Raw genomic sequence first — 16527 nt, 5'->3', positions numbered from 1 at the left:
GAATACTCTAGTGGTGTTCTGGGGTTTCTTAATCCCAGTAGGCAGTCTTTGGTCTTTGGTCTATGATGATCTAACCTCAGGGCTCTGATCAAGTTATGGCTCACCCCCTCCCTGTTATCAGCCCCGCACACGTTCACTCTGACACAGGCAACAGGAAGGGAAGGTTGAGTGACCTACTTCAGGAGAAGGCCAGTCCCGGGAGAGACCCTGCACTGGAGAACTTGCTAGAGTCCACAAAAGACTGATCTGACAATGGCGACCACAGGGAATGAAAGAGGAGAAAAGAGAAATGATGCTGTTAGTCAGTAGAAACAGTATTCCCAAGCAAATCCCGGGCCTGAGAAGAATTGCTGAAGTTGGAAAGAGGACTTCTTGAGCACCTCCAGCAGAGGAGAGATGAGTATGGCCAAGGGCCAAGGGCCAGGGCTGAGGAGAGCAAATACAAAGGAACAGAAGAGATGAGGGCAGAGAGAATCAGGCAGGGCCCAAGGCTGATCCCCTCCAGCAATGGTGATGCATCTGCTTCAGGCCCTGGGAGGGTGAAGTCAGGGCATTGAATCTGGATTGGCAGGTGGGGCCTGGGGCTTACCTTGCAGGCTGTTCCCGTTGGTGCTGGTGCAGGTGGGAGGTGGGGAGGTCTGGGGTCTGACGACTGGTGCGAAAGCACTCTTCTGTTTCACGGCTGAGACCATGTTGGCTGGTGAGAAGGAGAAGATGCCCGAGGAGCTGCTGCAGTTGGAGGGGAGGCTTGTGGAGGAGGCCATGGTGGGGCTGGATGGCACTACTGAGAGGGGCAATGAGAAAGGAGAAATCAGTGCCTCTCATGGCATCCTGAAGCAAAGAAGCTCAGATCTATCCCTCACCCAGCCACCTTGCTCTGCTCTGCTCAGATGATGCTTCCAGCACAAACCTTCCCTGAATTCGCAGGCTCTCATCCACTTTCACTATACAAAACTTAGCACGTGCTACCTTTCATTACTGGGGATCTTTTATGTGTTTATTGTGGGGCCACTGTGTGCCAGGCAGTGTGCTAGGCACTGGGGTCATCAGCAGCAATTGCCATTAAGGGAAAATGACCCCTGGTCATCAGCCCAAGGCACTCACCAATCCAAATGCACCGAGTGCCTTTATGGGGCAGAACACAGAGCCACCATCCTCAGAGTACTCCAGGCCAGGAAACAAAAGTGCAACACCCTCTTATGAGGGAGAGAGTGGCACAAAACAGTGACAAAGGTGAACATAGCCATCTCAGTGTAGGCAGGGAAGGGAAATCAGAGAAGACTTCATACAAGAGGTGTCAGGGGATGCATCCCAGGTAGAGCCTAAACCAAGGTTCTAGGAAAAGGGCTGGGGTAGGGGGAACAGGAAGAAGCCAGCTTGAGAGGATGGCCACCAGACTGCCACATGCAGCATTTGTGAAAAATGTGGAACTCTGCAAGTTCCAAATTCTTTATATCTGCCATGGGATATACATGAATGGGAATTAATAAGCAGTAGGATCAGAGCCTTACATAAATACTCACAGTTTGGTAGTAGTAGGGATGCAGATAACCAATGATGGGAAAACTCTGGCAACTCAGAGAAAACCTAGCAGCTTGGGGATATGAAAGAGCTCGGTAGATGTACATTCTCTACCGACCATGATCCTCTTGGCCTGGCCTCTCATCTTTTGTTCCAGGCTAATAATCTCTCAGTTACTTCAGGAGACAGAGGTTTCACATACGCTAAGTCAAGACTAATATTTTCACACACTCGCTTTCTATTTCCTCCATTTCCTACAGGAAAGTATGTATCCTAGATATTTCTTCTATTTTATTATTTTTTCACACAACTTAATAAAACATCAGATGTTGTTTTACCATTCACAAGAATCTTCATGCCTTTTTCATCTTGTCATGGGCAATGCAACCTTAAGTCGGGGCCTATCACATTTTTTTTTTTTTTTTTTTTTAACAACCGAGGAAGTGAAGCAAGCTGGGACTCCGGCTAGCTACTACGATACTTTCTAAGGGCCATAGCTAGAATGCGCTGAAGCAAGGAATCACGCCCAAATTCCGAGCTCTTTCTGCTAAGCTACCCTGCAAAGGAAACAGATCTCCAGGGGGAAAAGCCTCGTTCCCATGAGCCCACCAGAGTCCAAGGAGCTGTTTGGGTGGCCTTATCCTTTGGAAAGTGGGAATCCAATTGGTCATAGGCAACAATTGCCATCAGGGGAAAATGACCCCTTCTAGTCAGTCCAAGGCACTACCCAATCCACACGCACTGAGTGCTTTATGGGGCCGAATGCAGAGCCGCCATCCTCAGAGTTTTCACAAACATTTTCTAAACTGTACTTTTTCTTTTAATGAGGCCAGCATTTTTATACATCTCTTAGGATTTGTAAATGTGAAAACACGCTCAATAATAACACCCATTTAAATTGCAAAACTCCTGCACTGGAGGTTTGATTTTTAAATATTCGTAGACTTGAAATCCTGCTGGTTCACTGAGGAAGGCAATTAATCTCATTGGCAAATGCAATCGTTATGTGTATTTAGAGGTGGGGAGTTTTGGGGTGGGGGGCCAGTTAACAGAGGTAGGGGTAAAATATAGTCAAGCAGCTCCATTTGTTATAACATTATTAGTTATCAGCCACCACACCAGAAAGTGTGTTCACCAGTGGAATGTGTTATTTTTTTTTATTCCATCAGAATTTTTCAACATGAGTGCTTTATGAATAATTAAGTATTACAGAGGCAAAAATTCAAATCAACTGGGCTTTGTGTTTATTGTTTTATTTGCATTTGTGCAAATAAAACCGTCCCATCTGAGAGCCTATTTGAGAATTTAATACTATATTTGTGAGCACTGAGAAAATCAATTAATGGAAATTAAATGTTCAAAGTTTCACAGTCTGACAGATGCAATCTCAGGCTGAAGCGGCTGAGTGTCTGCACAGGCTAGGGGAGGAGAGCATTCCAAGCCCCTAAATTGAATTGTTACCATATAGCAATTAGTTTATTGATTTAATTAAGAATGCCACCTTTTAATTTTCAGGTCATGATCGAAACATTTTCTGACTGAATAAATGGGAGAACACTGAAATTATAGATCTCTATGAGAAACAATCTTTTGATAAATCAAAATCTAATGTGAAACTGATCCTAAACATTGACTTGTGAGTAGACAGACATAATATATGCAGATTATTTGGGGAGTTGTAAATGTTCAACAAACTGCTGATTCCAAACTAAGTAGAAATGTGTAATTTTGTGGACCTTGAGCAGAAAAATTCACCCAGAAAGTAAAAGTCTGTAAGTACATTTTCAGAAATAACTTCTGTTACAGGGCAAGAATGATCTTTCCTCTTTCAAAGAACTAGAACAATCCATACTTTCACTATGAGAGAGGGCATCATTTGTAGTATTTTTAGCCAACACTCCTTAAGAAATCATGAATATTCTTTTATTTAATGGCACATCTATCTACCCGTCTACAAATATCTAAGAGTTTGGCCACATTTTACACATCAGAAGAGTCACTCGCAATGTCCAAGATGAACTTCAAAGGCAGAGTGAGATCAAGAGATTGTGAGGACATGGGTTATGACATTTTATAGATAAGGAGGCCGGTTCTCTGAGGTTCTTTAGAAGCAATATAAATGTACCAAAATTTTTTTGTAGGCAAACTTCTTTAAGGCAGAGACAAGGCACCAAAGAACATTTTTTGTATGTGTATGTGGTTTTCTTTTTCTTTTTTTAAATCTTACCAGATTTCTGGAAAAAAGTGTGTTTTGATTTGTTGTTGTTTTAAATATACACCAAACACAAAGGGGAAAAATCCAAGCATTAAAAAGTAAAGGAGTCATATGTGTGTTCACCAGTGGAATGTCTTATTTTTTTTATTCCATCGGAATTTTTCAACATGAGTGCTTTATGAATAATTATGAAGGGAGAGAAGTTAAGTTTTAGACTATTGTTACTATGTTATACCATCACCACCACGTTATTATCTTTGCATCACTATGATTATTAGATTTACTAAATGTGCCTCCATGTGTCCGCCATCAGGACAAGCTCACTGTATGCATTATCTTCTCTATGTCTCACAACACTGGATGGGGTGGGTGCTAGTTCCTTCCCAATTTTACAGATGAGAAAATTGAGGCTTGGAGAGGAAATGAACTTGCTTCATTTTATGTAGCTAAAATAATCAGATGAAACAAGACAAAACTAATATATGTTTTGGGATTAAGTAGATGACAAATATGGTGTCCTCATTGTTTATGGGGTTTTTTTGATTGCTTTTTTATTTTTCTTTGAGACGGAGTCTTGCTCTGTCACCCAGGCACTGGAGTGCAGTGGCACAATCATGGCTCACTGTAACCTTGAACTCCTGGGCTCAAGCAAACCTCCTGCCTCAGTTTCCCGAGTAGCTGGTGGTAACTGGTAGAGGTGGGAGTTAGTAACTGGGAGAAGCGGGAGTCAACCCATCTTCATCTAACTCCGAGCATGGGTTCCTGAAGCGACTTCATACAGCCGCTTTGGACGGTAGCAACATTCTGACTGTTAGGGAGACTTGGTAGGAAGGAAGGTGAGCACTGGAGAGCGGAGATTCCTGCTGGAGATGATGGTGCCTTTAGCACCATCACCCAGGGGAGTGCCTTGCAGGAGGGAAAGATAGGGGCCCTCGGACCGAGAAGCCCTGCCCACTGGGCCACATGGCATGATGCCAAGTTCTTCCAGTGAAACGTGCAGGAATGCAAGACACACATCTCTACTTACTGGCATAGGGGGAGTTGGCAGCTGAGCCGTTGAGGAAGGTGGGGGAGCCGCCCAAATTGGACATGGCGGCAGAGCCGTATCCGTTCATGCTCGTGGTGACGGAGTTATAGTTGGTCTGCTGGGGAGTGGTGCTCGGCACGTACCCGTGTGGTGATACGCTGCTTGAGTTGCGGGTGAAACCTGAGGGGTGGGGGCAAAACCGGAGGTGAGGGTGGCATTCAGATGGTGGCAATCCTGGAAGACTCGGGGAAAGGAAGGTCTCTGTTTCTGGCCCCGTCGCCGCAACCCAGAGGGAAGGGATTGGGTGATTCATGTGCGTGGGTTGGTGGTGCTAGCTCTGTGATTAAAATGGGAAGCGAGCAAAAGACACATTTCTTAGGAGATCATAAATACTTAGCAGGGCCGTGAGAAATGGCAATGCTGGGCCTATAAATTATCATTTTAGAGCAGAAATAAATCCCGATCTAAGAGATGTACCCTGGAGTTAACAGATTCCTATTCCCTGGACAAGAATGATGTGCTTTGGGCCCTCAAAACTTTAATTCCATCCCTCTTCGCAATCTGTCATTTATGGTTTATGGTGAAAAGTCAAATGTAGAGAGATGGCTAAATGCATGCATCCTTTCTAGCCCTCTATATTAGATTACCAGAATGATAGCTAGGACCAACATCGTACAATAATATCTTATACACACAAACTAAGAATCTTCCTTTTGGGATGAAAATAAGTTTTTAATGTAAAAATTGTTCATGACCAATAAATGAGGAGATGGGGTGCTTAAGGTTGGGGAGGGAGAGGGAAAAGGGGAGGGAAAAGAAAAGCTTCTGACCCTGATTCGTGGCTTGTGATGCCTCGGAGACATTCACGGCCAGTTGTCCACTGAACGAATTCACGCCCATCATCCCCGCATGGACCGAGGTGTTAGCAAGGGCCGGGAGTTGGTTGTGGTTGCGGGGAACACTGTACAGGGCCTCGGCAATGTCAGCCGCTCTCTTCAGAATGATTTCCTGAAAAGTCAAAGGAATATCCCCTTTAGCTGCCCCCAATCATATTCCCAATAATACCATTTTTTCAGTGCCAGGCACCGTGCTCAGGGTTTTCAGTGGTCAGCTGCATTAACTTCTGTGACCCTCATGACAAACCTGTTATATTAGTCTCATCATCATCATGCCCGTATCCCAAATGGGGAAACTGAGGCTCAGAAAGTCAAAAACCTCATCTAAGGACACACACCTATTTAAGAACAGAGCTGAGATTCATAAGCCTGTTTGTCTGACTTTGAAAGTCCATTATCTTAACTATGCCTTCATACTACCCTACAGGACAGCACCATGGGGTTTTCCATCCTTCCCAATAACATGTAGGAAGTCTGAGGTTACCCAGGGGGAGAGGAAAAGAGGCTGCAATTCATCTCCCCTGTTGATGTTAAGGGAAGGCTGTACATGACTACCTGCATTCCTGAGTATTAATGGGACTGTGTCCCTCAGACATTGACTCAGGTTACATGAAAAAGGAGTGAATGGTTTGTCAGACTCAGTTTCCTAAGCTATGTGAATCTTATACATGGAGTTCTATGAAACAGAAGCAGACAATACTATTCAGGCCTTGTTATACTTTTTGGAGAAAAAATTAAACCCTCTTTCTCTTCCTAAATTTGCTTGAAAGCCTGAGAGAAATAAAATAAAGCACCAGTAACTCTCCTCTTCAATTATGAAGTATGTTCCCACTAAAGATTAGTTTCAAATGGAGTACCTTTTCTCATATGGAAAACGATTCATTGGAAAGGGCAATAAAAGGTTTACGAGAGAGGATTGAATCATCTTGCAACATGTTATATCTGAATTACTTATACTCTTAACTCATGCACATGGCTTTTATATTGTTTGTGCTTTCTCATTACGATGCGGAATCTGACATCTTTAATTGCATGTGGCAGTCCACACAGGCTAGAAACCCACAGCGCTCACCTGGTTGTTGTGTGGCATCCCATACAGTGCTTCTACCAGATCCGCAGCCCTTTTGAGTATTACTTCCTGTCAAGAGAAAAGCAGATACAATCCTTTGAGTGAAGGCAGGTTGTCGTTATCTTTTGACATGATCACGTTCCAGTCCCTCTGGCCATACTTTGCCAAGGCACTGCTATAAAGGCTGTAGCTTGGGGAACCCCAGAATGGCGTTAAATCACCAATTTATCCCTGTTCACATACACACTTAATTGAGTCAAAAGGTGAGCATCATTGGTACTGCAAGATAAAATGCATCACTCAATAGTCTGCCATAGGCATGATAAAGCACTCATATGTTTATTGCTGAATACAATTCCTAGGTCATTTACTAGATTACTACAATCGATGTCATTCAATGCATGGTATGAATCCCTAAGATGTGTTTATTTTGCACTTAATTGCTTATTCCAGGAACAATGACCTTATCAGACAGGTCATTTTCAAGGGATTTCCAATCAATCTTCAGCTACCAGAAGCATGTAGTATTAAACTTCTTTTGTTTATCTCTCTTGGATGACAGAGCCATAATATAAGAGGGTGATGTAGGAAACCCACATACTGAGGCAATGCACTGTTTGTCAAAAACTCTTATGAAAGGACTCTACTGTCGTCAGAAGTCCCCTCTGCACCAATTTTCATTACTGGCAATATCTATTTCTTTTATAGCAATTATTTGCTATTTCAGTATTGTTTGTGATTTCCCCCATTTGCTCATTCATTCTCATCCTAGATATATGCTCGGCTACTCATTCCAGTTGAAGAAAAAATATCTCCCTCTTTTTACTTAGGTGGACTTCTATATTTAGCCTGCATGCTCGGTTCTAATAATAGGAAGTACTCTACAAAAGTGAGTGTGGTGCTAATATTTTTGGTTCTAACTGAAAGAAATCACTCTCTTCATTTTTCCCTAATTTTCTTCAGATTCATTTCCACTAGAATGTGAAAAGAAAAGCAAAGTTAAGCTTAATGCATATAAAAGGTAGGCGCTTGTCAGAGAACCAAACCTAATGGTGTGGTATGATCATCAGAGGTGATTTGCAGGAAGATATGTTTACCATTTTTGGCTGTGGGCAAAGTTTCAAACAGAAGTGTAACTTTAAATATTTTATACAATAGATTTCTACATGGAGAAGCAGTGCTGTTCAATTTTCACAGACTGCAGTCGCTGATCAGAAAATAGGGAGATAATCGCATTCATTTTGCTGTCACCATAGCCTCTTCAAAAATCCTTGAACAACTCTTGAAATGACAAGCTTTTAGATACATATTAGCATTTTTCAATTTTAAATTCTCTATAATATAAGATAAAGTAGTTGTCACACTACAGTAACTACTTATGACATATCTAATGTCCTAAATTCAAAAATAAGATAGAGGGGTTTTCAGTTCTCAATAAACATTTATGCTTGCCTTAAGCTGATAGACCCCCTTTATAAAACAGTTTAGTTATTTTTCATGTAGGGAGTAAAGAACATTATATAATCAAAGGGATTTGAACCAGTACATCTGAAATCATTTATTTTTTAATGTAAGCTACAAGCTAATGTAACACTTTTTGTTTGCCGTAGTGTCTGACCACAGCGGTTAATAATTTACTATGGTATGGGCACACTAAACCCTATCCCCAGATCAAATTCAGCCTGTGTTGCCTTCACTAAAACCTCTTGGCTTTATCTGGCTCTTAGGAAAGATGAAAACAAAAAACAGGATCAAGTGAGTTTATTTACTAAGATTTGACTTCTCTAGGCCTATGTTCATTTATTTCTCCAAATAAATATTTATGCCAGTGTTGGGGCTTGGCAGAGAAGGTATTTTCCTTTCTTTCCATTTTAGGGGGGAAAATAGCAAGTCTCCTATTTGTCACAAGCATGATGAGGCACAGAAAGAAACTGCACTTGTGAACTTTGCTCTTGTAACACTATAATTGGGGACTTAGAGCAGTGTACCTTATTTTAATTAATTTCACAGAAGCAGGGAGGAGGGAAGCTCAAAATTAAACTCCAAGATCTTCGAAGTTTTCATAAGTCTGAAAACATACCATCTATCAGTATATATTACATATCCTTGGTGATAGAGTTTTTCAATGACATAATCTACTTTTTTTTTCTCTTTATATCGATATCCAGAGCTCCCATCCCCATTTAATCCTTTGAGAATAAAACACGAGGATCTTGTTTCCTAAAGGAGCATCCTTCTTTGATCCATGATGCTGCCTTCTTTGATCCACCATGCTGGGGCATGTTTTCCCATTGAGTATTGCCATAGGTAGGTCATCAGCACAGCATCACTTCAGGCCAGCAGTCTTGGATTTGAGGAGTGTGAACCTGGATTTCTTGTCCTGGAAGGGACACCCTTAAATAATATCTTACCCATTAAAAAAATCCTTCACTGTAGTATCAACTTGTAAGGATTTAAGAAAGACTTGGTTCAGCTTTGCCCATGTGATTTGGCTTCTATTAGTTATTTCTGCAAATGCGAAGGAGAAAGGAAATTTCTGGGTCCTCTATGAGTTAGTGCAATGGACCTGCAAGGTGCTTGGATTTCGGTGACCAGAAAATTGCTCTCACCTTCATGTCATTACGCTCCCAGTGAACTAGCCCCCAAGAGTGTTTGTGTTGGGGATCTAATATATTGCCTTTCAATCAGAGCTGAGAGCCACTGAACACACAGACAGAACATGACGAGCAGGTCAGGAAAGCAATAAAGATTTTACAGAGCTGTCCAAGGTGCTAAATTTACTCAATAATGGGTTTGGCACCATAGTGTTAACCTCTCATTTACTACCAGTTTGAGGGACTAAATTGAAGTAGCTGACTTCATTTACCTTGAAATGTATATTTTATGACATTATGTAAGTAGATTGAAAGGGCACTGCAGTTTTAACAATTTAAAGGCTAAAGCATGTTTAAGATGAAACTTGAATATTTATTGTATATTGCACTTAAAGTATATAGAATGTTAAAATGTATTGATTAAATTTGTAAAAGGCATTATAAAAATGACAGGTAGTATAAAAGATGTATGCCTTTTAAAATCAAATTGATAGTGTATGCCATCTCTTCTGTGGTCACAAGTGTAATTTTTTTGCAGTTTTATATGGTAATTTGCAAAATCTGTAATTTCACATTAGGAAATGATTGAGCCTTGGATGTTAAAAAAAGAAATTTCCCATAAGGGGAAGAGCTGGATGTTTCATATAATCGTTTGTCTCTAAAATTGTTCTTAAACTCTTATTTTTTTTGTGGCATTAGGCAGGAGCTCAGTCTAAGGATCTTTCATTTTAATATGCAATTTTAATATTTCTGAAAAGAAAGAGCACTTGACTAGTACTAATATCTAATGTTTCAAGGCATTTATTTGTCAGGGGAGATTTTCTCTTCTTTTCATAATGTTTAAAACGTCTCTCTGCTTGCAGTTTCAAACATAAGAGTGGATATTAGACAATTCCAAGATAATTAATCCTATCCTTGGATTTTTTTAAAAAAACTCCCTTTTGAGAATTAAAAAGACAAATACTAGTATCCTAAATATTGAAAAGCCCCAGAGTCTCCTTGTAGAGGTAATGCTTGTTCTCCAATCTACATCCTGAGTCAGACAATTTTTCTGTTCATGGCCTTGGATTTCTTCTCTCTTAAAGATACAAAAAAGCTTTACTCCTTAAAAACAACAACTACTTTTCACTGATTTATTTCATCTCACTATCAAAATGTGGCTTCACCTGTCTTGCTATGACCATAGGTTGATGGTTATGTGAGCGGGGTTCTATGGAGAAAAATGTGAATACATTATTCTTCCTCTATTTAGAGTCTACAGAAATGTTTGGGAGACTGAAGGAGGAATGGGTTCCAAGAAACAGTTCAAATGGAGCTGGCATGGGTTTTACTTATATTTTGGAAGCTTTATAATAAAAAATGCTGAATGGGCTACAAATATAAAGGGAAGATTCAGCCTTACTTTCTACTTTGCAACCCAATCAATTAGCAAATATTGTTTGAGCTTCTTGTTGCCCTTGTCTGTCATCATATGTGGATCTTATTCTCCAGCAACTTTCAGGGCACATTATCTTCCCAGCACCGACCTACAAAGTTTCATGAGAGTCACAAAAGATTGTCACCATCAATTGGTCCTACCATCTTTATCCAGTCATCTCTCCCTATGTATTTGAAGAACTGTTCTCTCTGCTTGTCCTCCCCAGCCTAGAAGTAAAACATTTGGCTCCTTTCTATCTCCATACCTTCACTCCTTTTGCCTTCCCCTTTTTTGGGGGGGAATGCTGGCTTCAATCTGTGCCCATTGACAATGCCTCTCTCCATCCTCTGAAGCCTCTACTGAAGGGGATCGTGATAGTATGGTAATGAAGGAGATCACTCTCTTTTTTTTTGAATTTTTTTATTATTATTATTATTATACTTTAAGTTTTAGGGTACATGTGCAAAGTGGAACAAGAACTCATTCAACCTTCATAGAAAGCCTCGTAAGGTATTCTATTACCATCTGGCAGATGAGGAAACTGACACTCAGAGAGGTCAGCTAACTTTCCCAAAGTTTCCACCTCTGACTAGTGGCTGAGCATGGATTCAACCCTAGGCCTGTTAGACATCAGAGCCTGGCTCTTGAAAATCACACTGTTCTATCAGAAATAACTCTGCCTTCACTGATAACCCCAGCTCCTAATATCTCTGTTTCCTCTGAAAAAGAGTGCTGACCATCTGTGTCACCCAGCACAGCACAGAAGTACATACTGAGAGGTCATTCTGCTTTGATCTGAAGTGTGTTAGTCTTCATTCTCCATAGCTAGACTGCAGACTTTTTGAGGCCAGTGATAGGTTCTTAATCTCCTTCTCTAAGCTCCTACCATAATGTTTAGCAAACCACAAGTCTTGAGAAATTCATGTTGATGTGTTATTCTAAGATACAGTTACTGATTTTTAAAAGTACACACTTAATTCGTATAATGAAATGACAAAGTCATATTTGGCATGGTTTATAAAAGTAGAAGACTTAAATTTGGTGTTCCATTTAGCTACAGATTTTAAATCCAATATATAAATTCCCAAAGGTCAAGTTTTGATCACTGTTTTTTTATGTCACTTTTTAATGAATTTCCTCTTTCATTCCTGCTGGCTTGGACTTACATTTTAATTTCATGATTAATACAATGAATCATGCCTAGTACAGACATTATCTCAAGTTATAGGCTGCTAGCAACATGAGGTTGGTCCCTATGGTCCTCAGCCTTTTATTAGCTGTACTCTTAGGCCCTTGGAAATAGTTAGGTATTTGCATATTCATAGAAAGACACATTGGGAGCCATGCATATCATGACAAATATGCAGACATAGTTAACTCATCTCCTATTTTATGAGTTAAAAATCTTAGGATTATTCACCATCTGTGGGAGTCTTCTCTTTAGCCTTTGACCTGAAATCTATAGCTAATAAGCTCAAGTTCACTGGCCACATCTAGCCTCCTAGAGTGAAGGGAAAGATTGTCTAACTGGCCAATACTGGGCCCATTTATAAACCCAGTTCAATGTTTTGGGCAACTCAACCCCAGATGAGCAGGGAAGATAGTCTGAACTTTCTTTTGTTCATAGCACATGTAGGTCAACTCATAAAGCCGATAGATACCCATACACGAACACAACATTAATTTTCATGTTTCAGCATTAGATTTTGAGACTCTGGGAACTCCACCCGTAAAATTAAAGCCCAGGGATGCCTCAGTAATTTGAGAGGATAATCTGTGCTTGGCTTTATGCTTACACAAATAGGAAATAATGTTTTCAGGGATGTAGATGGAAACAGAAAAAAAAAAAAACTGCAAGCATCAATAATCAAAGTCAAGTTGAGTTGGGTGATTTCTGAGAAAGAAGCACAATACTTCTCTGTCGCTGCACATTTCCCTGATACCCATTTATCACCAATCTACTTTGCTTTATCAGGGGATTCAAAATGTAGTGGCCAAATATCAGCAACATACAATGAAGTGAAATGAGAAAATCACTCTTGATGTAGAGATGATAAGTATGTATTGATGAAATCAGCATTGATTTCACTGCCTTCCTTCATATAGGGTTTACTGCAGGACCCAGATTTTGATGTGTGCATTCAGCTCCCAGACTTTAAGTCCTGGATCTTTCCCCACTGGCTTCTGAAAGCCTGGGTGACATTACTGATTGGAAAGGCCGAATGCTGAGAAATTGATTGGAAGTTTCTTGCAGCCCATTTCCTGCAGAGCTGGATGTACAATGCAATAAATACTAGTTGTCCTGAGATGTATTTCTTTGCAGAGTAGTTTTATATCCCAACTTCCTTTGTGTTTATTCAGCCAAATGGAAAATTCCACAATGGTAGACTTTGCATTCTAAAAAATCAGTATAATGAGGGCAGTGAGGGAAAGAGTAAAACAAACCAAAATAACACTTGGGCACCGTTTAGTTTCCCATCCTCTGAGACATTCCTCAAATTTTTCATTTTTTCTTGTAATATAAACTTCTTGAAATAGAGCTTACTGCAGATCATTAGAAGCCTTTAGTGTCACACTTTAAACACTCTTTACTTAGAAGCCCTATGACTGAGAGGAGTCACTTACATGTAGCATGGATATAATTAAACATGTTTCTGTTGAAAGGGGCATTCTCATTATAGCTAAGGACCACTTTAGAGTAAATTGAAATGGAAAGGAGGAACATAAATGAGGTATAGGTAGCAAGTAGTTATTTCCAGGGAGGCATAAAATGCCAAATGTATAACAATTATGTTTTACAACCGCGCATTCTAAAGACTTCATAGTATTTTAGTATATAAGAAGATTCAGCTGAAGCTTCGACTGCCCTACAGAACATTCTAGCGCATACTTTTTGCCCAGTCTTTTTAAAAAATGAAATTCAAACCACAGTAAAAATCTCTAGACATTTCCAGAACAAAAGAATTAAATATTTTGAAAGCGTCTACTGCTATTAATACCAGAGGCCAAGGCACCAAAAGCATTCTAGTCTAGAGAAAATGCAGCGGGAAGACCTCTTCTGAACCTCCTCTAATTTTAAAGTTGATTTTATGTTCAGATTAGATGACAGCCCTCTTACTTCTCAAACATATTATTATGAACCAGCATGCAGCGTGGTTGGAGGTAAACCAGGAAGCCTTGCCTTTGTTAAAAACATGGTGTAGGAGACTCTGAATCATATGAAATTAAACTAGGTTGTAAGCTAACGCAGCTATACCAACGTAAGACATACTAACTTACGTGATTGACTTTTACAGTGGAAAGAAAAAGGCTGTTTTCAAGCAACTGTTATTGCCTCAATGGAAAAAAAAAATCAATGAAAGTGAAATGAACAAGAGATTTTGTCTGAGTTGCAGTTAATACCACTGAAGAGCTATGGATATTAAAAGGTCAACAAATAAATTAGCCAGAGTGTTATGAAATGAATGATTTGGCTCATAATTTTATTGAGTGAAAATTGTTTGCTGCCTATTAGACCAGGTAATTTTTATCTGGTACCTCAATTACTGTCCCGTAAGCAATAATATAGTTGTAAGAGCTGTTGGTTCCATTGCGTGACCTCTGAGAAGCTGGCTAGGACAGCAGACTTTACTATGATGGATAACTAAGCTTGGGCTCCATGAGGTGCCAAGCTTCCCTTTCCTGCAAGGGGATCTCATAAAAGAAACATTACAGCTTGATTCATTTTACCAAAATGTTCGACTTTTCAAGTGTCAGCAGTTAAGTATAAATTGTGAAACCAGGTATTTCTGAGAAGAGTTATGACAATGGCTTTCCCCTCCCTTTTTTTTTTTTTTTTATTTGGTCTCCTGGCATTTTCTTCTAAATGGTGTCATGGTAATTGGTGAATGGGAGCCTGGGGTGCTTCCCGCCACAAATACAGTGAAAAATGGTGTCTGCACCCTTGTGACTATGACCTGCTTGGAGGTACAGAGCTGAACTTGGTAACCTCTGGCGGGATCTTCTTATTCCAATTCATTGTACTGGTTTAAGACCAACGCTGTGGGTTAGGTCCTGCTGAGTGCCTTGGAAATCGACTTTCTGATCAGGATAAAAGTCTCTGCTTAAAGAGAAAGCTCTGGACAGAGGTGCCTTTTTCAGGGGTAGGTTGTAAAGTCAGCACATGAAACAAAAATGGCCTAGAGTCAAAATTACCCTTGAAAATCTTTTAAGTCACCTTTAAGTCGCCAAGGCCTGGGCTTTTAGAAAACACAAAAAGCCAAAAATTAACTACTTCTGTTTCTCTTTGTCTTTTGGCTGTGGCTTCTTTCCCTCGGCCAAGGCTGAATAAATACCGAGCTTAAAAGTAGAGGGACTGCTCAGTAAACAAAGAGATGTATTTGTCATGTACACATACGTGGATGTGTTTGTATGTTTGGTGTGTGTATACAAATGCACATGCATATTTATATTTTTGGACGTATGCTATAGGGAAACTTGAGTGACACGTTCCTATACTATACTTTATAGATATATAAGGGAGGCAAAAATATAATTTGCTTTTGCTTCTTAAACTGTTGAGCATGAACATCATCGGTTATTATATGTATCTCCAGACAAACAATATCTGTAAATGGTAATTCTCAAGGCTTTACAGATGGTCCTGAGTATAACTGCAATTAAAATCCACTGCTTCAAGACCGTTGGGGCTTGGCACTTATTACTCTAATGCTCCACTGAAGTGTTACTGAGGGCTGAAAATGGTGAGCAAGACTTAAGACCTCCGAGCGTCTCTGTTCCTAAGGGCTTCAGTCTTTAAGGGGAAGATGTTGGGTGGCTGGAGGTAGAAATGAGTTCGCCCCTTGGTTCTCCTGTCACCTACCCTTGAACTAATGAGTAATTATGTTCAATGCCCCTGTACGCAGGGTGTGATATGAAGTAAGTTACACTTAATCCTCCCCATCAAGAACTCAGTGCTAAAAAGGAACTCGAAAGAGTTCCAGCACTGAGCTATTGGATAACGGTTACTGCAAGTCCCTCCCACAATGACTCTACAGCTAAAGAGGGAAAGCATGGTACCCAGAGTTTGTTTGTATTTACATGTGAATTCTTCCTGCCGCTTCCACCTAGCTCAGCCCTTTGTGAGCTAACCTCAGGTCCAGGCCACCACTTGCCTCCTTCCCTAACCAGGCTGGAAGGGTTTTAAGATTGATTTTGTAAATTGGCTTTTTTTCTTAAAATTTCTTAATTCTGGGAGGCACTGCTTAGGAGATATAGGCTCTGGATCTGGAGTCCAATAGACTTGGCTCAAATCCATGTTCTGCTATGTATTAGCAGTGTAAACACATGCCTCTGTGTCCTCATCTGTAAAACAGAGTTAATACCAACACCTGGTTTAGTAGATCATATTTAGTTAGTGCTTATCAGGCAATAACCAGCAATATTATTAATAATCCCCATTTTTTTCCAAGGAACTCTGGCAAAATATATGCATTCTTAAAGTCAATGTGTATTGCGTGCCTTGAGTGCTATGTTTGAGATGTAATCCTATTTTCAAAACTCTATAAAAGACCCTAAATGGACTACTGGTTAGGAAGTATGGGAAGTTAGGAAACCTCCACTTACTAGCTTCATAAGCTTGAGAAGGTTACTTGTCCTGTATAAACCTCAGTTTCCTCATCTCTAAAATGGGAAGGAAACAATAATGACAAGCAGAAGAATTTGCCGCAAAATAAGTCAGCTAAAGATAAATAACTTAAAGAGGTGAGAATTACAACTTTCATGGAGGCCATCGGCCTTTTTAGTGAAG

The 16527-nt window shown here is 40.2% G+C and overlaps 1 protein-coding gene across 17 annotated transcripts in view; it reads right to left on the bottom strand.

Annotated features, from left to right (window-relative positions):
• EBF1 (EBF transcription factor 1) overlaps nt 1–16527 on the bottom strand; it is a 405670-nt gene that overhangs the window by 11426 nt on the left and 377717 nt on the right. For 7 of the 17 annotated variants that reach the window (XM_055285433.2, XM_055285435.2, XM_055285436.2 and 4 more), the window contains 5 exons: nt 6732–6797; nt 5594–5771; nt 4764–4943; nt 590–784; nt 178–246 (listed from right to left, as the gene is read on the bottom strand). In XM_055285433.2, the coding sequence (XP_055141408.1) occupies nt 179–246; nt 590–784; nt 4764–4943; nt 5594–5771; nt 6732–6797 (687 nt within the window). In that variant the 3' untranslated portion in view covers nt 178. The remainder of the gene's footprint in view (nt 1–177; nt 247–589; nt 785–4763; nt 4944–5593; nt 5772–6731; nt 6798–16527) is intronic. The other 10 variants (XM_055285438.2, XM_055285439.2, XM_055285441.2 and 7 more) reach the window with 3 other exon arrangements.

This window comes from Symphalangus syndactylus, chromosome 7 (assembly GCF_028878055.3).
Source record: "Symphalangus syndactylus isolate Jambi chromosome 7, NHGRI_mSymSyn1-v2.1_pri, whole genome shotgun sequence".
Classification (NCBI taxonomy): domain Eukaryota; kingdom Metazoa; phylum Chordata; class Mammalia; order Primates; family Hylobatidae; genus Symphalangus; species Symphalangus syndactylus.
Note: the sequence above shows the minus strand (reverse complement) of the source record. Positions and strands in the feature narration are given on the sequence as shown.